A 26238-nucleotide genomic window follows, 5' to 3' on the forward strand; every position below is an offset into this window, starting at 1 on the left:
ATGAACTGTAAGATCATGACCTGAGCCGAGATCAAGAGTCAGACGCTTAACTGACTGAGCCACCCAGGCACCCCTAAAGATTTATTTTTCTTTCTTTAATGTTTATTTATTTTTGAGAGAGAGAGAGAGAGCATGCAAGTGTGGGAGGGGCAGAGAGAGAGAGACAGAGGATCCAAGTGGCCCAATGTGGGGCTCCAATCAGGAACTCTGAGATCATGACCTGAGGACGAAGTCAGGCTCAACTAACTGAGCCACCCAGGCATCACTTGATACATTTTTATATCATGAATCCAAACTCCTTAATTTCACTGATTTTGTGGAGCAACGTACAAATACAGCCCAGTAATGTAGTACTATGTTTCCAATCACCAAATGGGCAAATAATCTTTGGTCTGAAGAACTACTGTATACTATTGCCTGTTATAAAGTGCATGCATAATTAGGCAGGCAGGGAATTTTCCAGACTGACTTGTAAAACTAAGACAAATTATGCATTAATATCAAATCTCGGAGAGCCCAAGGTTGTGTACCAACTGCCTAAACCCAGAGAAGTAAAATGCAGCAGAATGCCCCGTAGTTCGTTTGTAACAAGTTGTATATGCTCTAGATTTGGTATTTTGGCTCTACTTGTATTCCAGAGTGTATCTATACTTTCCTTTTGGTTCACTTCACAGACAGTACAGTGATTTCCATTTATAAGAGCTACATATGACAAGGAAGTGCTTAACAAGGTCTCAGTGCACATGTGCAAGAGACAACACTAAACTGTTTCTGTCTTCTGAATTCAGTGGGAGATTTAGTGAGAACTTTTTTCTCCGTGTTTCATTTCTGTGTCTGTGCTATGTTAGCCTGGTATTCCACCACATATAATTTTTTTTTTTTTTTTTAACAGAGCACAGATTTCATGAGTTTGTGGCTTTTAAAAAAAAAATCCTGGATGGTATCGCAGATGAAAGTGATCCCCATTTCTTTTTAAATATCACTTTGCAAAATAAAAATGCAAACATTTTTATTTTGAAACATTCTAAAACCCCAGGAATGTTTGGTGATAGAAACCTATATGGATTAAGCAATTTAGAGATTTGGAGTAAATAGGCACCACTCGGCGGTGGGTTTGGTAAAGAGAAGGCATTTCAGCACATGTTCTGCCACAAAGTATTTGGGAGTCTTAAGTCCGAGCTTCAGAATTCCTTCTGAAAAGGACAAAAGAGAGACTTCCTGTCATTTTGATTGGTTTCTGCATGTGGGACCAATATGGGCAATGCAAAGTTTAAACAGATGCAAATGGTGAGGGGTGGCGGCAAAGCCTTGCCTTGTTTTACATATTTCTCCACATCCAGATCCAAGTCAGTCTCTCCTAGGAACTTCCACGGCAGACTTCCACTAAATTACAGCACGCTTGAATGGTTTATTTCACCAATATTTGCTTATGGAAATAAAGGGGAGTGACGGGGGAGGGGGAAGGAGAGGAGTGGAGGAGGGGTTTGAGACCGAGGGAGGCTCGACCACAGCACCAGTAACCTTGTCTGATGTGATCATTAACCTTTCTGGAAAATGCAGCTGGCAGTTCTCTGAGGCTCGTCATTAGAATGTGAGGAAAGCCACACAGATATTGCCCAGACTATTCAAAGATTGTTTGGTTTACACTGAGAGCTATTGCTCCGCTTCCGTGCGGCAGAAAAATGAGGTTGCAACAATTCTTTTGTGTATTTTTTATTTTTGTGATGAGTCTTCTTCTTATCAACGGGCAGAGACCAGGTAGGACTTTGGTACATTTGTACCGAGTAACTTGTTTATGCTTCTTTGGGTTCGTGGGTCTGAGCATGATTACGTCCCGTTGAAAATCACTTAGGTGTGCTTAGAGGTATTGGGGGTAAATGGGTTGGTTGGCTTTCGGAAGTATGTCATCTATCCTTTTAGATCTATTATTTGTATATTTTTAAAAGTTGATGGATTTTAAAATGATGATAAATATTTTGCCACTGTTTTTCTAAATTCAGGGAAAATTGATTCCTAAGTTATTTTAGATATGTTGTCCTTACAAGTAAAAAGAAATAGAACCGTTTGTTCTATTGATGACAGAGGTTAACAAACTTACAGATTTTTGGGTAAAATACAAACTCCAAAGCAGTTTATTGGAAGAACATATTGCTGACTAGAGTGGGGCATTGTTAACAACTTGATTTAACAACATGAACACCATGTGACAAAATACAGATAAAATCTTATAACAGGTTATTATAGCTTTTATTTTTGGTTATATAATTCGTTGTCTCGCTTAAAAAATAAAAGTTTTAGTATTGTGCTTATAAAGCCAAAAAAGTGAAAAATATTTATGGTCAAGGTAATATTAATTTACTTGACACATTTTTCAAAGATAGTATCTGTTGTGGTTTTAACCAACAGGAATTTAGTAAGTAGAGTTATTCTAATGTGCTTTTACTTCAAAACCAAATATCTAAGATTTCAAAGCACTGACATGTGTAAAAAAAAAAAAAAGTTTTCTTATTCAGGAAAGAGCAAACCCAAATTTAAATAGAAAGGTGGTAATATCCATTCCAAATATGTTAGATTGTTTGGGTGGCAATGTACTTCTCCATTTAGAGCAGACAATGGTGCATAACTGGTTAAAAATTCAGTCTCTGCCTTTTAGTTAAACAGAAGTTTGATCACTGAGGTTATTTCGGATGACGTCCCCTGGTTTGCCCTTTTACATAAATAAGAGAAAATTTCCAAATCAGCAATTCAGAAAGCAGTTGACCCATTCTTCCAATTTATAGCAATTGCTAATCAAACTGTTCTGAACCACAGAATACCTTGGACAATGTTCTTGTAAAATACCTGTGATTAACTCACTACATAAGATGAAAGATCCAAAAGCATTTAGGAAGAAGTCCTGTAGAAGGAGGAGGTTATGACTGCTACATCCTGCTATTAACATGAACTGTTAGGAAAATGCTTTTGGTTTTTGCATCACGTTAATTTGTACGTCACAATCACATCGGAACAAGTAGCAAATACTCACAATTTAGTTTGGATCCAAAATATTCCCTTACATTCTCCAGATTAAATAACAGTTCATTTTCTGAAAAATGCTCCTATTTCCTTTTTTTTTTTTCCCCCTCAGCTAATTTGGCGTTGAGAAGAAAATTGCACAGACACAACTGCCTTCAGAGGAGATGTATGCCACTCCATTCACGGGTGCCCTTCCCCTGAGGTATTTCTGATAGGAAAGTGTTTTACTGAATTTAGGCAATGTTCCAGATGAGATATATCAAAGAAAGTTTATTTATATTTTGTAATATGTGATAATACTTTTAAGGTGATATCAGTTCGAGGGATGCATACTAACAAATGAAACAGTGAATAATATTGTAGGAAAATCTTGATAATTTTTGATTCTGAGAGATAGTTGTATGGGTATTAATACTACTGTTTGTGTTTAACACTTTCATAATTAAAAAATCACATACCAGGAGAACATAATTTTGAGAGTATCTTTAAACATGTGTTTTGAAAAACACTGAATAGCTCTGTATGTTCTCCAGAACAAGCACATTTCCCACCAAGACCACTGAATCCTTGAAAGCATTTGGACATATTTGTCCAACGACACCATGCAAATGACATCCTATCCTTGATACTCTAATAATGTATTAAAATAGTTTATTTTTCTTGACAATATATCTTTTAATGCATAAAATCAATTTAATATTAATAGCATGGCAGTTTTCCAGCCTTACTCATAGAATTGGTCTTGATAGTTGTTGCATCTTTAAGGATAAATTTTGAATAGAATTTTGCTCCTCTCCCCTCTTTTTTTTTTCCACATTCACTGAAAGGCCAGTGATATTCTACCACCACCACCATTAACACTGCTTGAATCAATTAACTTCAAACACTGCCCAAGTTTGTATTTCTTCATACTAGAAAATAAATGACTTGGCGTTGTAATTATTTTAAGCTCTTTAATTCTTGTAAAACATCTCATCCTTGAAAAAAATGCCGTAGAAATATCCCTCAGCTGGTTAACATACACAGGCAATTGTTAAATTAGCTTATTCAGTTGGTCTGTAGACTGTAGTGTTTATGGCACTATTCATTCATTCAGAGGAAAGAATGGTTGCCATGCCTATTGTTTAATACATGCTTTTCAGACCTGGTGAACGTCCTGTAGTAACACAGTAAATGAAGGAAGAGCAATTCAGTAATCACTTGTCAAGCAGACTAAGACAAAAAGCCAAATTCTCTACACCTGTATCTGTAACAAATGAACCTTTGCTATCAAAATATGAAAAATAGCTTTGGTGGAGAAATCCAGAAAGATACAGTAAGAAATTCCCGAGAAGCCAATTAATAGGGACTAAAACATGCTTTAAAAGGATTTTCTATGCTAACAATCCTTTGGCGTGTGTCACTAATGCATTTCAGTCTCATATACAAATAGTGGTAAAATCTGTGCTTAGGAGTGGAGAAGTTCAAGACTTTCCCAGCACTCCCCCACAAATAACAAAGAGGAGAGGAGGAGGTTCACAGTAGCAAGAGAATTCCTGCATATATAGGGAAAGATACCTTGCATAACGCAAATAAAAGCCCTCAGTTAGCCACAGGTTGTATCAGCTTTCTCCACAAACCACCTGCCATAAAAGCTAGGGTTGCAAGTAAACAAGATAGAGTAATGAAATTTGAATTCTCAAAGTTAAGGAAAATTTTGATCTATAAACCAAATTTATAAACCAAAGGGAAATTTAAATACAAGCCACGTAAACCATTTACTAACAGCAATCCTTTACAAAATTTGGCTGATAGCTGTAAAGAACTGCTTAGGTTACGGCATCCATTTTGTCCGTGTTTAGACTAGTCCTACATTCCAGTTACATGTTCTTTGAAGAATGTATAAAACTCCCATTTTTTAATCCAGAGATAGCGTAAAAGCCAATGCAGGATAAATATTAAGATAATTTTTCAAGATCTTGCTTAATGAGTACTATAATAATGGGGTGCCTGGGCGGCTCAGTCGGTTGAGCGTCCGAATTCGGCTCAGGTCATGATCTCACGGTTTGTGGGTTCGAGCCCTGCGTTGGGCTCTGTGCTGACAGATCGGAGCATGGAGCCTGCTTCGGATTCTGTGTCTCATTCTCTCTCTGCCCCTCCCCAACTTGTGCCCTGTCTCTCTGTCTCTTAAAAATAAACAAAAATGTAAAAAAAAACAAAACAAACAAAAAAAGCAAAACTTTAAAAAATGAGTGCTATTATAACAAAGGCTACCTTCAAATATGAAAGCATTGTTCTCATTGTCCTAAAGTTTGCATATTTTTTAGTATGTCCTGCAACACAACTTGAGAACCAAGTAAATCACTGTAGACTTAAGTAGCAGAACTTTAAGGCAGAACCTCCCTTTTATTTATCCCCCTCTGTTTTCTGCATGTGTTGTTTGTTTATTATTTCTTTATTTACTTACTATTTTTTATATTTTGTGTAAGCTCTATGCCCAACGTGGGGCTTGAATTCACGACCCCGAGATCAAGAGTTGCCTGCTCTACTGACTGAGCCAGCCAGGCGTCCCTGTTTTCTGTATGTTTTAGATAAAAATCACACATTTGATTTGATTCAGTTAGGGACATATAAGACTGTAAAAGGATAGGTAAAGTAAGCAGTTAACTTTGGAAATTTTCCAGATTAACCTTTTAAAGTAGTTTAGACTTTTAGCTCCTATAATCGGAATGCACTATTATTATCTTTACTTTGTCAATTTCACCAGCTCCTGGAGTCCTCTCAGTGATCCTCAGTGACATTTCATAACTTGCACAATTGAGTAATTAAATTTTTTTAATGTTTTATTATTTAATTTTTTTTTTAAGTTTATTTATTTTTGGGACAGAGAGAGACAGAGCATGAATGGGGGAGGGTCAGAGAGAGAAGGAGATACAGAATCTGAAACAGGCTCCAGGCTCCGAGCTGTCAGCACAGAGCCCGACACGGGGTTTGAACTCACGGACCGCAAGATCATGACCTGAGCCGAAGTCGGCTGCTCAACCCACTGAGCCACCCAGGCGCCCCTATTATTTAATTTTTGAGAGAGAGAGACAAACAGACCATGAGCAGGGGAGGGACAGAGAGAGACACACACACACAGAATCCGAAGCAGGTTCCAGGCTCTGAGCTGTCAGCACAGGGCCCGATGCGGGGGTCGAACCCACAAACTGAGATCATGACCTGAGCCAAAGTCAGATGCTTAACCGACTGAGCCACCTAGGCACCCCCAATTGAGTTAATTAAATAGAAAAATCTGTGCTGGGGGCGCCTGGGTGGCGCAGTCGGTTAAGCGTCCGACTTCAGCCAGGTCACGATCTCGTGGTCTGTGAGTTCGAGCCCCGCGTCAGGCTCAGAGCCTGGAGCCTGTTTCCGATTCTGTGTCTCCCTCTCTCTGCCCCTCCCCCGTTCATGCTCTGTCTCTCTCTGTCCCAAAAATAAATAAAAAACGTTGGAAAAAAAAAATTAAAAAAAAAAAAAAAAGAAAAATCTGTGCTGTGTAAAATTCATTCTCTTGAGAATTATTTTTTCTTGCTGAAGTATGTTGGCATCACATTCAGTCCTAAGTGAATCAGAGTTGAGGAAAACAAGAGAAAGGGTGTCAGGAAATCAGCTTTGCAGGTTAATGTGAGAGCTTTAGAGTGGAAAATGAGGTAGGTAAGACCTTTAGATTCTAATGATTTTCCTCTTCCAAGCATAAAATCTACATACATACATACTCTAGCTTTTTTTTTTTAAGTAATCCCTGGGAGCCTGGTTGGCTCAGTCAGTTAAGCAACTTGGTTTCAGCTCAGGTTGTGATCTCATGGTTCCTGAGTTCGAGCCCCACATCCGCCTATGTTCTGGCAGCATGGAACCTGTTTGGGTTTCTCTCTTTCTCTCTCTCTCTCTCTGTTCCTCCCCCACTCAGTATGTCTCTCTTTCTGTCTCTCTCTCTCAAAATAAATAAATAAACTTTTAAAAAAATAATAATAATCTCTAGCCCAACATGGGGCTCAAACTCACAACCCCAAGATCAAGAGTTAGATGCTCCACTGAGCCAGCGAAGTGCTCCTATCTAGCTTCTTAGTAATAATTGTGACATGTGTTCATGGTGTAAAATCTTTTCCTAACAGTATGAAAAAATGTAAAGTCAGAGGTGAGTCTCCCAGTCATTTCTCAGAGGCAATGGCTATGAAAAGGTTTTGGTAAAGGTACATTTTAAAAATATTTATTTATTTATTTTGAGAGAGAGAGAAAACGCAAGCAGGGGAGGGACAAAGAGAGAGAGGGAGAGAGAGAATCCCAAACAGAGAGGGAGAAAGAGAATCTGCGCTGACAGCACAGAGCCTGACGGGGGTCTTGATCTCATGAACTGTGAGATCATGACCTGAGCCGAGATCAACAGTCAGACACTTAACCGACTGAGCCACCCAGGCACCCTGGTAAAGGTACATTCTAATACATTATTTTAAGTTGAGACAAGCTAATACTCTCGTATCACTCTTGGTGACCATTCAAAATGTTAAGTACTTCTAGTTCTCTATTTTCTGCCTTATTCTTACCCCCTCAAAGTTACGGGCTTCTGACTCCTTTGACCAAATCTCTAGCCGTGCCTGCCAACTCTTTCTGCAATTGTCCTGTTTATTGTCTTGGCCCTCCTCACTCCATGCTGCCTCTTGGGCTGAACTGAAAGCCAACTCTCTTCAGCACAGAATCTCTACTTTTGTGGAGCACTTTATCTACAATGTTAGCAAGACTTGCTGGGAAAAGCTTCCTTTTTTTAAGTTTTCAACTTTATTTTCTTAGTAATGCATACACCCAACTTGGGGCTTAAACTCACGACCCCAAGATCAGGAGTCACTCTTCCAACTGAGCCAGCCAGGCGCCCCTGGGAAAAACTCTTCAGCTTACTCTTAGGTACCTCTGACTCCCGTTCAGCTCTATTTAAACCTCTAGTTTCCTTGAACTTCTTAACCTTTTCCAACTAACAACAAGAGATTTCTCTTCCCAGAGAAAATCAGACTCTGCCCTCAAGCTACAAACATTTACATCTGCTATACTTCTATCTTCCCTTTGGAGTCTTTTATTAAGAGGTTCCTCTCCTGGGTATGCTTAATCTCTCTACATCTCAAGAAACTGATCTAACCGTTACTCGCTTTCTACAGATTGTTCAATATATCAAAGCTGATCTATTTCACCTTTTAAAATGAGGAAAACAGGTGCACCACTGACTCCATGGTGGTCTTTAGTGACTAGCCCATGTTCTTCTCTACATAGCCAAATTTCTTAAAAAGGTGGCTATTTCCTTTCCTCCCATCTACTTCAATACAGTGCTCCCACTACATTCAGGGAAAGATCCCCAGTGACTTTCTTTTCAATCCAGTGAACACATTTTGGTTCTGGTCTCAGCTATCTTGCTATAGGTCAAATAGTGAATGGATTTTCCCTGGTTTCAATGCTCCTTTTTGATTATTAATCTCTGAAACAAATCACTATTCCTTTCAGGACGTGTATGGGGTGTCCAGTTGCCTACTTGGAATCACCTTAGCTGTTCTAAGTCACTTCAAGTTCATGTCTGCAGTGCATTTGCAAATCTCTAGCATGGCTTCTGCACAGCTTATCACTGTAACTCAGTTCTCTGTTCCAATATCGTGGTTGTCATCAAGAAGAACTTCCCTGATCCTTTATTTTAAAGAGCAATACCAAAGTAAACTCTTATTATAAAAAAGCAGTACCTCATTCTACCCAAGATAACTTCTATTTCCCTTTTCCTGGTTTGTTTCACTCCGTAACACCTAGTGCCATCTGACATAACATATATTTACCTTGTTATTGTTTAGTTAGTATCTGCCTCTCTTCATTAGAATGTAATTTCCATAAAAAACAGGGACTTTGTTTTGATCACAGCTATATGCCCAGTGATTCTAATAAGCACCACAGAAATATCTGATGAATGAATGCATACTTAAAAGTAAACTCTTCAATTCTTCCCACTCAGGTATTTCTCCTGTGTACTGAGAATTTGGAGAATTGTAGAGCTATCATATATTAGATGTTTGTTATGTATCAAGCACTGTGCTATGAAATACACAATTTACTGTCTCACTGTAGATTTTTGAGCTGGTGCCCTATATTCAGTTCTATTTGGTTTCCCAGGTCAGTCATTTCTACCTTGAAATATTTTTAAAAATCTGCTCCCTCCTTTTCATCTCTGTTACCATTATCTTAGTACCTGTTACGTCTATCCAGCATGACTTCAACTCCTTAACTAATCACTGCTCCAGTTCTGATTCTGGAACATCCATTTTTTCTTTTATCACCTGATCTTTCTAAAGTGTAAATCCCATCATGTCACATCTTGATTAAAATTCTTAACTATCCCTGTAGCCTTCAGGATGGTGAGAACTCCCATAGTTTAACAAACAACACTTTACAAAATATACCTCTCCAGCATCATCTGTCATCTCCTCTCTCCTTCCCTCTTCTAAAGGGGATAAGAAAGAATCAAGACTGGCTTGCATGGATTCAAGCTCTGGCCACAAGCTCGTTCAGTGGTCATTGGTAAGTCACTTGTCCCCTCTAAGCCTCCCTCCACTTCCAGACATTTAAGATGGAGCTAGTAATGGTATTAACTTTGCCCTACCATACCTCGCACATGGTAACTGCTAAATCGACAGTAGCTAGAGTTACTATTATTATTATTTTAATGTTTATTTATTTTTGAGAAAGAGAGAGCGCGCAAGGGAGGGAGGGGCAGAGAGACAGGGAGACAGAAGATCCGAAGCAGGCTCTGTGCTAACAGAGAGCCTGATGCAAATCTCCAGCTCACAAACCAAACTGAGAGATCATGACCTGAACTGTTCAGATGCATAATTGACTGAGCCACCCAGGTGCCCCTAGAATTATTATTATTAATGTTACTTTAAAATTAGTCTATTCTTGGGGCACCTGGGTGGCTCAGTCGGTTGAGCCTCCGACTTCAGCTCAGGTCACGATCTCACGGTCCGTGAGTTCGAGCCCTGCGTCGGGCTCTGGGCTGATGGCTCAGAGCCTGGAGCCTGCTTCTGATTCTGTGTCTCCCTCTCTCTCTGCCCCTCCCCCGTTCATGCTCTGTCTCTCTCTGTCTCAAAAATAAATAAACAAAAAAAATTTTTTTTAAATAAAAAAAAAATAAAATTAGTCTATTCTTCACCTCTTGGTGAACTCTCAAGGTATACGTTTGCCTGCAATGGCCTTTCTTTACTCTTTTACTCGCTAATTTTTTTTTAAGATTTATTTATTTAAATAATCTCTACCCTCAATGTGGGGCTCAAACTCACAGCCCTGAGATCAAGATTTGCATGCTCTACTAAGCCAGCCAGGCACCCCTTTTCTTCACTATTCATCCTTCAAGAAACCTTTCCTGAGTGTAATACAAATTGTATTAGATGTCTACATTTTGCTCTCAACCTATTTGAGTAATTCTGTCCAAGTACTTGACTCACTGCACCTCGTTAACTGGCAGACCCCTCCCTTCCTTCCTCCACATGGTGTAAATTCCCTGAAGGCAGAATGTGGGTGTTCTGATGTTGTTAAATTAACATTTGTTAAAGTGGAGCACCTAGTACAGAACAATGAGCCAGGTAAGCCTTAGTTCAAAAGCTGACCTAAGATAAATTGAAATAGAGATGTTTATCACTCCTGGGTCCTGGAGGAAGTACACAGCCTGCCAGAGGGGCCACATGGAGCGGGGCGGGGCGGGGCGGGGGTCAAGGGAGAATGCAGACCTAGAGCACATGCCTTATTATGGACTGTGGGTGGAGTGCTTTTGGGTTCCTGGGCTGGGGTCTCATTGATCAATTCAAACCAAAAAAGCAGGGGGGGTTGGATGGGGGATGGAGGTGGAGGGTGGCCCCACGAGGTTCTTATCTAAGGGGTACTTAAGATAATACAGGCCCTGGGAGGCAAGGGAGATTTGATCACAAGGGCTGTTGGGGAAGTGATATCAGAAGCTTGTATTTGCTTGTGACTCTGTGGCTGCTATCCATATGAGCCTGCAGGAGGGGCTTAAGTGTCCCTGCAAGGCCCCTTCAGGCCACTTGGCCACACAAAATGGATGCCAAGAAGCAGTACCAGGGAGTGGCTCGGTTAACCTCTCAACAGTGGGTTGTATTGATCTTTGTAACATTAGCTGATGAAAAAAGTGTCCCGAATACAGCAGGCACTCCATAAATGTTGCTAAGAGAAATGAAATGAAACTTTTAGTTATTATCTTAGCATTTAAGACTTACCTATAATGAGACCCCAACACACATTTTCAGGAAATAACTGAACAGTAACTGCCAGACTGAATTCTGATTTTCTGTCTCTGTGCTGGAAGTGTTTCTACTCCTAGGAATTGTTTCCCTCATCTCATTAAGTTCAAAACCTTCCCCCTCCCAAAGGAATCTCTTCCAAATTCCATTTTCTTTTTTTTTTCTTTTAATTTTTTTTTAACGTTTGTTTATTTTTTTGAGACAGAGAGAGACAGAGCATGAACAGGGGAGGGTCAGAGAGATAGGGAGACACAGAATCCAGAACAGTCTCCAGGCTCTGAGCTGTCGGCACAGAGCCTGATGTGGGGCTGGAACTCACAGACCGCCAGATCACGACCTGAGCCGGGGTTGAACGCTCAACCAACTGAGCCACCCAGAGGCCCCACAAATTCCATTTTCTTTAAAATGAGGCCCACACCCTCATCCACTTAGCTTAAAATTACCTTCCACTCTCTCAACAATTACAGCATTTTTATAAGTATTATTTTTAAAGCTATCATATTCCTCTGTATTTTGCCAGATTTTTATCAGTATTGGAATGTCAGCTCCTTGAAAGGCAAGATCTGGCCCCTAAACCTTAGAGTATAAACCTTTATAATGTGTGAATGGCCCTAAATGTAGGGGATTTCTGCATGGATGATGACATATGTAGGATCTCTTACTTGAAACTAAATGAAAATCTTAAAAAAAAATTTTTTTAAACCTAATGAAATATAGAAAATTACTGTTTTCTCAGTTAATTATAGTCCATTGTCCAGAAACCATGCTCCGAGAAAATCCCTAATGTTGCTTAGTGATAAAATAAAACTTTTCTGTAAAAATCATGCCTTAATGATAATATATTAAAAAAATATAATACATATTGAACATATAAATCTAGAAACTGTAGTTATGTTATAGATGATGTATTATAATAAATATTCCCCTACCAAAATGTGTATATGATAGACTAAAGCCTAATTTCAGAGTTTTTTTTTCCACTTTGGGAACCGATTTATTGTTACAAAGTGTATAATAGTTATTTCTGCAGATATGTACTTAAAGTACTCTATCATGTTCAGACATCTAAAATATCTTTGTAACACATCTTTTGCCTTAATTTGTTCTCAGAGATGTATTCAATTAGTGATCTACTGATACCTGGTGAACTTTATTATTACATACCAGTAACATTTGAAAAATATTATTCTTGGATAACAGCAAGTGAGTATTTGTTGCTATTTGGGTGACGAGAAGAATAAAATCACTTACTGTTAACTGTTAACTATTGCAATACATTTCATCCTTGGATGTATTTTTTTTTTACTTTTTTTTTTTTTTTTTTATAGTGGTGCATTGAGGCGCCTGGATGGCTCAGTTGGTTAAGTGTCCGACTCTTGATTTTGGCTCAGGTCATGATCTCATGGTTTGTGAGTTCAAGCCATTTGAGCCCAGTTGCTACAGAGGTTATGGTTTGACTTCCTGCTTTGGTTGCTGTAGAGTTTGTGGTTCAGAGTTCTATTTTAACATATGGCCATTGTCCATTTGTGTGTTCAGTCTCTCGGTTCCAAACTTATTTCATCTCCAGTTCACACCACCCAAGTGTATTACTGTCTGCCTTGCACCAGCCTCCTCATATCTACTTTTGCTTCTCTTTTATCCATTCTTCATATTATCGCTTCATATCACTCAAGATCCTTTAGCAATTTTTTTAAATAGTATTTTTTAATATTTATTTGAGAGAGAGAGAGAGAGAGAGAGAGCAAGTAGGGGTGGGGCAAAGACAGAGGGAGAAAGAATCTTAAGCAGGCTCCATGCTCACCACCCCATAAAAATGGACTCATACATCTTAGCAAGTACTCCCCGTTTCTCCCCAGCTTTCTAATCCCACACAGCTACTAACCTGTTTTTTCTTCTTTTTTTAAAAAAATTTTTTAACGTTTATTTAGTTTTGAGAGACAGAGATAGAGCGTGGGGGATGCAGGGAGAGAGGGATACACAGAATCTGAAGCAGGCTCCAGGCTCTGAGCTGTCAGCACAGAGCCCAACACAGAGCCTGACACGGGGCTTGAACTCACGAACTGTGAGATCATGACCTGAGCCAAAGTTGGATGCTTAACCGACTGAGCCACCCAGGCACCCCTAACCTACTTTCATCTTACAGATTTGCTTAGTCTGGACATTTTATATACTTTTATATATATAATTTTTTCTTTTGTGATTGGCTTATTTCATTTAGCCTAATGTTTTCAAGACCCATCCATATAGTATCAGGTATCAGTACTCCATTCTTTTTTAATGATTAAATAAAATTCCATTCTATAGAAAAATCACATTTTGTTTATTTTCACTATGTGGTTATTAGGAATAATTCTGTTCTGAACATTTGTTTATAATTTTTTTTTAAGTTTGTTTATTTAGTTTGAGACAGAGCACAAGCAGGGGAGAAGCAGAGAGAGGGACGGGGAGAGAGAATCTCAAACAGGCTCTCTACTGTTAGTACAGAGCCTGCTTCAGATCCTCTGTCTCTTTCTCTCCCCCTCCCCTGCTCATGCTTTCTCTCTCTCAAAAATTAATAAACATTAAAATTGTTGTTGTTGTTTGAGAGGCACCTGGGTGGCTCAGTCAGTTAAGCATCCAACTCTTGATTTTGACTCAGGTCATGATCTCATGGTTCATGAGTCTGAGCCCCATGTTTGAGCCCCATGTTGGGCTCTGCACTTTTAATGCAGATTGGGATTCTCTGTCTCCCTCTTTCTCTGCCCCTCCGCTGTTCAAAACTATATAAAACAAGGGTGCCTGGGTGGCTCAGTGGATTAAGCGTCCAGCTCTTGGTTTCAAATCAGGTCATGATCTCATGGATGGGGAGTTCAAGCCCCATACGGGGCTCTGTGCTGACAGCACAGAACCTGCTTGGGATTCTGTCTCCCTCTCTCTCTCTTCCCCTTCCCTGCTCGCTCTCTATCTCATTCTTCCAAAAATAAATAAATAAGCATTTAAAAATAAATAAAACATTAAAAAAATTTTGTTTGAACATATGCTTTCGATTCTCTAGAGTATATACTTAAGAGTGAAATTGCTGGTTATATGGTTATTCTATGTTTAACTTATTGAAGAACTGCCAAACTGTTTTCCATAGCGGCTGCAGCATTTTGCATTTTACATTCCTACCAGGAGTATATAAGTGTTCCAATTTCTCTGCATCCTCACCAACACTTTTTATTATAACCTTCCTAGAGGTTGGTACGGTAGTCCCCCCTCGTCCACGATTTTGTTGCCCGTGGTTTCAGTTACTTGTAGTCAGCTGTGTTTCAGAAGCAGATGATCCTCCTTCTGACCTATCCTCAGGTCAACAGTTGCGTAACACGATATCCTAATGCCTACATCATTCACCACACTTCATCTCATCACGTAGACATTTTATCATCCCACGTTGCCACAAGAAAGGGTGAGTATAGTATAATTAGATATTTTGAGAGAAAGACCACATTCACATAACTTTTATTACAGCTTATTATTATAATTGTTCTCTTTTGTTACTAGTTCTTGTTAATCTCTTACTGTGCCTAATTTATAAACTAAATTTTATCACAGATATGTGTGAATAGGAAAAAACATCGTATATATAGGATTTGGTACTCACTGGGGGGTCTTGGAATGTATTCTTTGGGATAAGAGGAGAGTACTGTATCTATCTCATGGTGATTTTGGTTTGCATTTCCCTAATGACTAATGATGTTGAGAATCTTTTCATGTGCTTACTGGCCACTTGTCTATCTTTGGAGAAATGTCTCTTTAAATCCATCACCCGTTTTTCAATTGGCTTGTATTTTTTATTGTTGAGTTGTAGGAATTCTTTATATTTTGAATACAAGGCCCATATTAGAGATGTGATTTGCAATTATTTTCTTCCGTTCTATGGGTTGTCTTTTCACTTTCTGGGTGTTCTCCTTGAACACAAAAATTGTTAGTTTTGTTACAATCCAGTTTGTCTATTTTTCCTTTGGTTGCTTGTACTTCAGGCATCAAATTGGCTAATCCAAGTTTACAAATATAATTTACACATATATTTTCTGTAAAAGTTATCTAGTTTTACACTTACATTTATGGCTCTGATCCCTTTATTTTTTTTTAAATTCTTATTTTTATTTATTTAAGTAAACTCTACCCCAACGTGGGGCTCAAACTCACTGTTCCAAGATCAAGAGTTGCATGCTTTATGGACTGGCCCAGCCATGTGTCTCTTATGGTGCATTTTGAGTTAAATTTTATTCATAGTGTGAGGACAGGAGTTCCAGCCTCCTTTTTGTGTAGCTATCCAAATCTAGCACCATTTGTTGAAAACACTGTTCTTTTCCCCTATTTAATTATGTGGACACTGTTGTTGAAAATTAATTGTCCATAAATGCCAAGGTTTATTTTTGGACTCTGAGTTCTATTTCATTGATCTAAATGCCATTTCTTGTGCTAATACTGTACTGTCCTGATTATTGTAGTATTATGGCAAGTTTTTAAAAGGCATGTGTGAGCCCTCCAAATTTGTAGTTCTTTAAGATTTTTGGTCATGCTGATTCCCTTGAATTTCTATATGAATTTTAAGATCTGCTTGTCAATTTCTGCAAAGAGCTAGCTGGAATTTGGAATTTGCATAGGGACTGTGTTGAATCTGTTAATCAATATGAGAAATATTGCCATTTGACAATGAAGTTTTCCAATGCAAGAACATGGGGCGTATTTCCATTTAGTCAGGTTTTTTTCAGCAATGTTTTGTAGTTTTTAGAATATAGTTTTACACTTACTTAGTTTAATTTATTCCTAAGTATTTTATTCTTTTGATGCTATTGTGAATGGAATTTTAATTTTATTTTTGAATTGTTCATTGCTAATGTATAGAAATACAATTTAATTTTTGTGTATTGATCCTATCTCTTGTAAACTTAGTGAAATTATTAATTCTCATAGGTTTTTTTTTTCATTCATTCTCATAGTTTTTAGTAGATCTGCTATGTATAAGCTCATGTCATCAGCAAATAGATACTTTTACTTCTTTCTTTCTTTTTCATTTTTTTTTCTTAAGGTTTTATTTTTTTTTCATTTTTATTTTTTAACGCTTTATTTATTTTTGAGACAGAGAGAGACAGAGCATGAACGGGGGAGGGTCAGAGAGAAGGAGACACAGAATCCGAAACAGGCTCCAGGCTCTGAGCTGTCAGCACAGAGCCCGATGCGGGGCTCGAACTCACAGACCATGAGATCATGACCTGAGCCGAAGTCGGCTGCCCAACGGACTGAGCCACCCAGGCGCCCCTTAAGGTTTTATTTTTAAGTAATCTCTACACCCAACATGGGGCTTGAACTCACAACTCCGAGATCAAGAGTCACAGGCTCTACCGACTGAAGCCATCCAGGCCATCCAGGCGCCCCTACTTCTTCTTTGCTAATCTGGATGTCTTTTATTTCTTTTCCTTGCCTAATTGCCCTAATTAGAATCTCTAGTACAATGTTGTATAGAAGTGGTGAGAACAGACATCTTTGTCTTAATCCTGATTGTAGATGGAAAGCATTCATTCTTTTACCATTAAGTATGTTAACTGTGGGTCTTTGTATATGTCCTTTATTAGGTTGAAGAAGTTCCCTTTTATTCTTAGTTTGCTGAGAGTTTTTATGGTGAAGGAGGACTGTATTTGTTGAGATTATTGTGCATTTTTGTCCTTTATTCTATTGAAATCATGTGTCATATTAAATATTAAATGTTTGGAAGAAAACATATTAAATGTTTGGTAAAATTCACCAGCAAAGCCATCTGGCCTAGGGCTTTTCTTTGTGGGAAATTTTTAAAACATTGCTGATGTAATTTTTATTTGTTATAAGCCTATTCAGGTCTTTTATTTCTGGGGTGCCTGGCTGGCTCAGTCAGTAGAGCCTGTGACTCTTGATTTTGGGGTTGTAAGCTCGAGCCCCATGTTGGGTATAGAGCTTACTTAAAAATTTTTTTTTTAATTTCTTCTTGAGCAATTTTGGTAGTTTGTATCTTTCTAGGAATTTGTCCGTTTCATCTAAGATATCTAATTTTTTGGCACACAGTCGTTCAGAATATTTCCTTATAATCTTTTAAAACATTTTCTGTAATGTCAATCAATAGTAATGCTTTCTATTTCATTTCTGAGTTTAGGATTTTCAGTCTTTATTCTTGGTTAGTCTAGGTAAGGTGTATCAATTTTGTTGATCTTTTCAAGGGACAAACTTTGGGTATGTTCTTTTTCTTTATAGTTTTTCATTTATTTCTGCTCTCATCCTTACTTTTTTCTTTATTCTGCTTGCTTTACATTTCATTTGCTCTTTTTTCTAGTGTGTTAAGGTGATGAGATTTTTTTTTTTTTTTTTGACAGAAAGGGAGGGCACAAGTGAGTGAGGGGCAGAAAGAGAGGGAGGGGGAGAGAGAGAGAGAAGTAGAGCTCACCCGAAGCAGGGCTTGTGTTCGCCTGAAGTGGGGCTTGAACTCACCCAAAGCGGGGCTCGTGTTCACCCAATGCGGGACGCGGAACTGTGAGATCATGACCTGAGCCAAAGTCAGATGCTTAACTAACTGAGCCACCCAAGTGCTCTGTCTTCTCTTTTCATACAGATGTTTAGTTATAAATTTCCCTCTAAGCATTACTTTAGCTACATCCCATGTTTTCACGTTCATCTCAAAGTATTTTCTTATTTCCTTTGTGATTTCTACTTTAATGGTTGTTTAGCAATGTGTTGTTTATTTCCACATATTTGTGAATTTTTCGTATTTATTTGCTATTGATTTCTAACTTCATCCTGTTGCTGAATCATCTATTTCTCCTAATTGTGTCAGTTTTTGCTTCATGTATTTTGGGGGCTCTGTTTTTTGGTGCATGTATCTTCATAATTCTTGTCTTCCTCAATTGACCCTTTTATCATTATAAAATGTCTTTGTCTCTAACAACATTTTTTGTCTTACGGTTTATTTTGTCTGACATTAGATATCTACTGCAGCTGTCTTATGGTTGCTGTTTGCCTATCTTTTTCTATCCTTTCACTTTCAACCTATTTGTGACTTTGAATCTGTGTGTCTCTGACACAGAGCATAGAGTTGGATCATGTTTGTTTGTTTTAAATTCAAGTTAGTTAACATATAATGTAGTATTGGTTTCAGGAATAGAGTTTAGTCATTCATCACTTTACATATAACACCCAGGGCTCACCCAACAAACACCCTCCTTAATGCCCATCACCCCTCCAGCAACCCTCAGTTTGCCTCCCTCTTTGTTTTTATCTTATTTTTGCTTCCCTTCCCCTATGTTTATCTGTTTTGTTTCTGTTTGTTTGCTTGTTTTTTTATTCAGGCTGACAAGATCTGCCTTTTAGATGGCTTGTTTAGTAGATCCACATTTTTTTTAAGTGGGCTTCAATGCCCAACATGGGACTTGAACTCAGGACCCTGAGGTCAAGAGTTGCATGCTTTACCGCCTAAGCCAGCCAGTTGCCCCAGATTCACATTTAATGTTATTGACATGATTGGATGTACAGTTGACACTTGAACAACATAGAGGTTAGTAGCACTGACCCCATGGGCAGTCAAAAATTCATGTATAACTTTTGACTCCCCCAAAACTTAACTAATAGCCTACTGTTGATGGGAAGCCTTACTGATAACATAAACAGATGATTAATGTATATTTTTCATGTTATATGTATCATCTAATGTATTTTTTTACAGTAAAATGAGGTAGAGGGAAAGATGTTACAAAGAAAATCATAAGGAAGACAAAATACATTTATAGCACCATATCAAAAAAGAATCTGTGTATAAGTGGACCTGTGCAATTAAAATCTGTGTTGTTCAAGGATCAACTATATATCTATTTTACTTTCTTAGTGGTTGCCCTAGGACTTAAATAATATATATCTGAATTTATCAGAATCTACTTCAGATTATACTATTTTAAGTCCAGTGAGATATAGAAATACCTAGATAGCTATATTCTCTCTTTCCTCTTTTAATTTCAGCATAGTTATACATATTACATCTACATACATTACACATACAACTTTGTTAAAATTATTACTTTCTACAATTTTAGGTCTTTTAAGCCTGAGAGAAGAAAGGAGAGAAAATATCTATTTATAGAGTTGCTGTTATATTAGCCTTCTTATTTACCATTTCCAGTTCTTGTCATTAGTAGATTTTTCTGGGGTCTTCGTCTGTTCAGGCTGCTATAACAAAATACCATAGACTAGGGGCTTGTAAACAACAGAAATTTATTACTCACAGTCGTGGAGGCTGGTTCATAGATGCCCATCTTCTCACATAATGTAAGGGGCTAAGGAGCCATCTGGGTTCTACTTTATAAGGGCGCCCACTAATCCCAATCATGAAGGCTCTACCCTTGTGGCTTACCTCCCAAAGGCTCTACCTCCATTACATTGGCAGTTAGGTTTCAACATATGAATTTTGGGGGCACACAAACATTCCCTTTAGAGCAGTTGAATTAGTATTGGCCCATTTGCTCTATTCCCTCAGACAATTTCTAGAGACTTTAAATTTCCAGGGACTTCTCTTTTTTTTTTTAAATTAAAAAAAACGTTTTTTAAATGTTTATTTATTTTTGAGAGAGAGACAGAGAGCAAGCAGGTAAGGGCAGAGAGAGAGACACACACACACAGAGTCTGAAGCAGGCTCCAGGCCCTGAGCTGTCAGCACAGAGCCTGACTCGGGGCTCGAACTCACAAACCGTGAGATCACGACCCGAGCCAAAGTCAGACACTCAACCTACTGAGCCACCCAGGTGCCCCTAGAGACTTTTCGTTTTAAAGAAAATTTTCACCAGCTAAGGTTGGTTCACTGGGAAGAAGAGCTCCTTATATTATTGTTTAAGAACCCTCAAGGTTATGCATTTCTTTTCTTTTAACTAAGCTCTACATCCAGCGTGAGGCTTGGATTCACCACCCCCGAAATCAGTAGTTGCTGGATTTACTGACTGAGCCAGCCAAGCACTTCTGATCTATGCATATTTTAAACATGGACACCTAGTGGTTAATTGCTCTCTAGAAAAGCTACACCACTGGGGCACCTGGGTGGCTCAGTTGGTTCAGCTCAGGTCATGATCTCAGTTGGTGGGTTCAAGCCCCACATCGGGCTCTGTGCTGACAGCTCAGAGCCTGGAGCCTGTTTTGGATTCTGTCTCTCTCTCTCTCTCTCTCTTTCTCTCACTCTCACTCTCTCTCTCAAAAATAAATAAACATTTAAAAAAATGGAGGGGGGCACGGGGGTGGCTCAGTTGGTTAAGCATCTCACTTTGGCTCAGGCCATGATCTCGTGGTGTGAGTTCGAGCCCTGCACTGGGGTCTGTGCTGACAGCTCGGAGCCTGGAGCCTGCTTCGGAATCTGTTGTCTCCCTCTCTCTCTGCCCCTCTCCTGCTTGCACTCTGTCTCTGTATCTGTCTCTCTGTCTCTCTCTCGCAAAAATAAATAAGCATTAAAAAGAATTTTAAAAAAAGAAAAAGAAAAGCTACACCACCTTACATTTTCAACAGCAGGTTGTGAGAATGCTTATTCCCCACACTTTTGCCAACACTGGGTGTTATTAATGTTTTTAATCTTTGCTAATCTGATAAGCAAAATACCCATTTTATTTTTATGTTCAAAATTTAGGCAGTCTGCGGTGATTTCTAGAAGAAGCACACCTGCCTCTTTTCACTGCTGAATTATTTTTGCCATCCCATCATGACTGTCAGGAAAGGGAAATGTTAAGTAGATGGAAGCTTCGGGGCGCCTGGGTGGCTCAGTCGGTTAAGCATCCGACTTCGGCTCATGTCACGATCTCAGGGTCCGTGAGTTCGAGCCCCGCGTCAGGCTCTGGGCTGATGGCTCAGAGCCTGGAGCCTGTTTCCGATTCTGTGTCTCCCTCTCTCTCTCTGCCCCTCCCCCGTTCATGTTCTGTCTCTCTCTGTCTCAAAAATAAATAAACGTTAAAAAAAAAAAAAGTAAAAAAAAAAAAAAAGTAGATGGAAGCTTCCAAAAATGAAGCAAAGGGCTGCCTTCATGTCTTCGGGAGGGAGACAAAACAAATTGCTTAGGAAACCTTGATACCAGTGATTTGTCTTGTAAAAGATCCATTTTCTCTTAAAAAAAAAAAAGTTAATATGTTGCTCTACCATATAGTTAAAACTTATTGCTAAGTACTAATTATTAAATAGTTTCACAACATTAAAGGATTCCTAGGGACCATTTTATTTGTTAAAATACCTCAAATTAAGATATTGGTTCTGGGGGCGCCTGGCTGGTTCAGTTGGTGGAGCGTGTGACTCTTGGTCTTGGGGTTGTGAGTTCAAGCCCCAGGTGGGGCGTGGAGCCTACTTGATAAAAGATATTGGCTCTGGTATGTTTTTGTTGACCTCCAAATTAAACTATCTTAGCTGGTATAAATCTCAGGAATCAAAATCCAAAATATTAAGGAAAATAAACTATCTTAGCTGGTACAAATATCAGGAATCAAAATCCAAAATTATTAAGAAAATTGAGCAAATAGGTGAAAAATAATTTAGTGAAAAAAATCTCTTTAATAACATGAATTCAGGCCTTTGAAGAAATATGGGTGCTATTTTCATATTGAAAGGTAAGAAAATACAAAGTTGCTTTCAGCACTGAAAAACCTTGGTAAGTTTTTAAAACTCATTATCTATTAAAAAAATTAAGCATGGGTAAATTAGTCTGCTGGATAGCATTTCTTTTTTTTTTTTTTTTAATTTTTTTTTCAACGTTGTTTATTTTTGGGACAGAGAGAGACAGAGCATGAACGGGGGAGGGGCAGAGAGAGAGGGAGACACAGAATCGGAAACAGGCTCCAGGCTCCGAGCCATCAGCCCAGAGCCCGACGCGGGGCTCGAACTCACAGACCGCGAGATCGTGACCTGGCTGAAGTCGGACGCTTAACCGACTGCGCCACCCAGGCGCCCCTGGATAGCATTTCTTTTTATAATGTGTTTCTTTCTTGTTTGTCTCCCCGATATAGATCTTAAGCTAACTTCACCTGGTCTGCCAGAAGAGGAGTGAATAAAAGATACCCACCCACACCATAGTGTGATTGCTTAGAAGTTCCTGTACAAAAAAGAATCATTTGAAAGCACCTGCGATGGTTTCTTAGTTTTACAGGATTCTCTTTTTCCTGGTTTCTCTTTAGAGGGGAAAATAACATAAATTCAAAAACAATTCCAATCCGAAGCACAGTTATTTGCTTATATAACAAAATCTCTCATCTTTTTCTGTATATTACTATTCTTAGATGAGTTAAAAAGAAATATACTTTTTAATGTCTTAGAACTCTGTAATAATAAAAAGTACAAGAATTAAAATTTTTCTTTCATAGTCCTATAATTCTCCAAAATTAAAATAAGTGTTTATATGTTTGAGTGATTTTTTCCAAAAATGCTAAATCTGAAATAAAATGCATTGGTCATTTGGCTTTACAGAATAGGGATAAATTAATTGCTTCATCGATTCTTTATAGAGAGAGACTAAGAAAGAAGCTACCGACTGCTACCAATTTTAAATTATAGGCTTTAATGTTTATGAAAGTATTTTTTTATTTTAAATAATATTCATAAAGTCGTAAAGAAAGTTTTAAAAACTAACTGAAATGATCATTTCTGAATCTATTTCTTATTATGTAATTATAAGAAGCCAATGTTTGATTTCCTTTGAAGTTCTGTTAGATCTTTCCAAGTTGTTAGATACACTCTTAATTTGTATTCATTGAAAAGATCACTCAATGCCATAAGGTTTTTATTTTATTGTAAGTTAATTCCAGGTATGAAATTTACAAATTCTTTTCTTGATTAGAAATTTTGCTTTGTAAACATTATAGAGTAGGAGAAGCCATAAGCCATTAACCCTTATTTTGCTAAAATAAATTTGGGATTGGTATACTCTAAAGAATTTGAGACAGAAATTCTGAAATCACAGAGTTTGTCTCCCTTTCACAGTTTATTAATGGCATCTTTTGGGATGAAAAGTGTTTATAGAAAGAACTGTAATTAACTTTAAACACTAAAGATGTTTTATGAAATGTGTTACCTCATTTAAATTGGATATTTTGGGGAAATTCTTTTTTTAAAAAAATTTCTTTTGGGGGAGCCTGGGTGGCTCAGTCAGTTAAGGGTCCAACTTCAGCTCAGGTCATAATCTTGCTGTCTGTGAGTTCCAGCCCTGCGTGAGACTTTGTACTGACAGCTCAGAGCCTAGAGCCTGCTTCAGATTCTGTGTCTCCCTCTCTTTTTGTTCCTCCCTTGCTCACACTCTGTTTCTCTCTCTCTCAAAAATAAACATTAAAAAAAATTTTTTTAATAAATACAAAATTTTTAAAAATTCTTTTCAATTAATTAATCTCTACCCCCAACGTGGGGCTGGAACTCACAACCCAAAGATCAAGAGTCACATGTGCCACCAACTTAGCCAGCCAAGCGCCCCTAATTTTGGGGAAATTATAAATGCTTTTCTGGATAAATCGTAATTCCTTTACACAAGTGCATTTTGATAGAACATAAGCTATTATCAGTTATATTTATTTTTAAAACATATACTTGTTCATATACTTTGTGCAAATAAAGAAAAGCAATACTTTATACAGTTAAAATACGTCTCATTGAATACAAGCCAATACTATTTCAAGTACAGACTGACATTCACAAAGTTAAAAACCAACCATACCATTGTAATGTAATTAAATGGTTGTAGATAACTGCTCATACAACTGCAGTGAGTTTTCAATAAAACAATCGAGTGTCTACTTGTCCTTATTCTGTATAAGAAATGTTCAAAGTGTTGAGCACAGCATGGTAGAAATCGTTCTGATACTTTTCTTTATTTCCATTGTTTGTTCCTTGATATATACCTTGCCACTACAGTTTTTTACTTAATTCAGGATTATCAAAGTAAGGGCAGAGATTCTCAATGTCTACAAAAGCCCAGCAATAAAATCTGAAAAAAATCAGGTATGCTGAAAGTGGCATACAAGAACGAATCCATGACAATGGAACCAAATTTATTCACCGGTGAGATGGAAGGGGAAACAGGAATGTCAAAGATGTATACCGGTTTTTTTGTTGTTTCTAGAGAAAGTGAGAGGTAGTGTGCACGTGGTTATGAGTGGGGGAGGGGCAGAGGGAGCACGAATCTTAAGCAGTCTCCACGCCCAGCACAGAGCCTGATGGGGGAAGTTGGGGGGAGGGGAATCTCAATCTTGATCTCAAAACTGGAAACACGACCTGAGCCAAAGTTAAGAGCCGCTTAACCAACTGAGCCACCCAGGTGCCCCAAAGATGTAGGCTTTAACTTTCCCTATGATTTCGTGTTTTATTATTTTTCCATTAAAAGTTTTTTTGTAATTTCTAATCTTTTCAGAACCTGAAGGAAAACGGATTTTACATAGTTTAATCAAGATGGTTAAGGGTTGGGGTGTTTGGGTGGCTCAGGCAGTTAAGTGGCCAACTTCAGCTCAGGTCATTATCTCACAGTTGACCAGTTCAAGCCCTACATTGGACTCTGCTTCGGATCCTCAGTCTCCTTCCTCTGCCCCTCCCCCACTCGCTCCATCATGCTCTCTCAAAAATAAATAAACGTTAAAAAAAAAAACAAAGATAGTTAAGGGGATCAGAAGTAATGGTGCCAGCCCAATTTGGAGCCATGAAGTAAGTCAATGAAGGGAGCAGATGGAGAGTGATGAACCAAATAAGAATTGGAAATGCTGATCCCTCTCTCTCGGTTCAGTTCCTTCCAAACTCTGAAGTCAGTGCAGTCTTTGGTCTCATTTCTGCACTATTTTTACTCCTTCAAAGGGCCAGGACTAGAGTATGTGGACACAAAATTTAAGGGTGTGCTCAAAACCTCACTGATCAAGATAAGTAACATTTTAGCACCATTTTTGAAAAAAAAGAACAAAATTAACACCACCAAAAATGCATAATGAACAAAATATCAAACTTTTAGATGAAGACAGAACTGACTGAGCCCTGTTAGAGCCTGAGGCAAAGGGAAAAAATTAGTAAATTTAATCTGGTAACAAGAACCTTGTTTTAGCACATTGGAGCCTGAGTTCCAGGCTTTGTTTCTTCTCCTCATTCTCCCTTCCCAAAATGACTTCACTCGCTAAACTCTAGATCTGTATCCCATTTTCTGTTCTTGGCTTCCACTGTGCCAGAATGTTCATGGAAAGAACACTGGATTCTAGCCCTGGTTTCTTTTCACATTTAAGCTCTCATTCTTCTATAAAATCATAATTGGATTCCAAGGAGTCTTGGTAAGTGGTAGTGAGGTTGCTGATTTCAGGCTCCAGTCCCCGTCAACTGCTTTGCAGAAGAATTCTCAACCTCATCTGGAAGTTTGCTATTTAATTGTACACTACTAATCCATAAGAACTATCTATGTGGGGGCGCCTGGGTGGTTCAGCTGGTTAAGTATCTTACTTCGGCTCAGGTCATGATCTCATGGTCCGTGAGTTCAAGCCCCACGTTGGGCTCTGTGCTGACAGCTCAGAGCCTGGAGCCTGCTTTGGATTCTGTGTCTCCCTCTCTCTCTGCCCCTCCCCTACTCATGCTCTGTCTCTGTCTCTCAAAAAATGAATAAATGTTAAAAAAAAAAAACAAAAAAAACTACCTATTCCATCTCCCGACTACATATTAAGAAGTATTACAAACTCAATTTTTGGAAGTTTTCAAAATATCTAGTATCAACTGTTTTGTGTCACTTGCTATGGAGTAGTAAGTAACTATAGAAAATTCTCTAAAGTTTTTTAACTTGGTAATGGATAAAAGTAAAAAATATTTTGGTATGTATACATTTCTCAATTTTTCTATTCTTTTTTAAAGATTTGTATTTCTTAAGTAATCACTATACTTAATTGAGGGTGAGGCTTGAACCCACAACCCCAAGATCATGAAA

At 38.3% G+C, this 26238-nt stretch overlaps 1 protein-coding gene across 2 annotated transcripts; it reads left to right on the plus strand.

Moving 5' to 3' along the window:
- The first annotated feature begins 1506 nt into the window (after positions 1-1506).
- On the plus strand, positions 1507-24414 carry APELA (apelin receptor early endogenous ligand). Of its 2 annotated transcripts, XR_007457928.1 has the most exons (4): positions 1507-1758; positions 3128-3217; positions 9506-9576; positions 22316-24414. XR_007457928.1 is itself a non-coding variant. In XM_049631282.1 (3 exons), exons 1-2 carry the CDS (start codon positions 1683-1685, stop codon positions 3214-3216), a joined length of 165 nt encoding a protein of 54 aa, XP_049487239.1. In that variant the 5' UTR covers positions 1507-1682; the 3' UTR covers position 3217; positions 22316-24413. The 2 variants fall into 2 exon arrangements, 1 of the variants encoding a protein (XP_049487239.1); XM_049631282.1 differs by lacking the exon at positions 9506-9576 and having other exon boundaries at positions 22316-24413.
- The last annotated feature ends 1824 nt before the right edge of the window (positions 24415-26238 follow it).

The sequence above is a fragment of the Panthera uncia genome, chromosome B1 (assembly GCF_023721935.1).
Source record: "Panthera uncia isolate 11264 chromosome B1, Puncia_PCG_1.0, whole genome shotgun sequence".
NCBI lineage: Eukaryota > Metazoa > Chordata > Mammalia > Carnivora > Felidae > Panthera > Panthera uncia.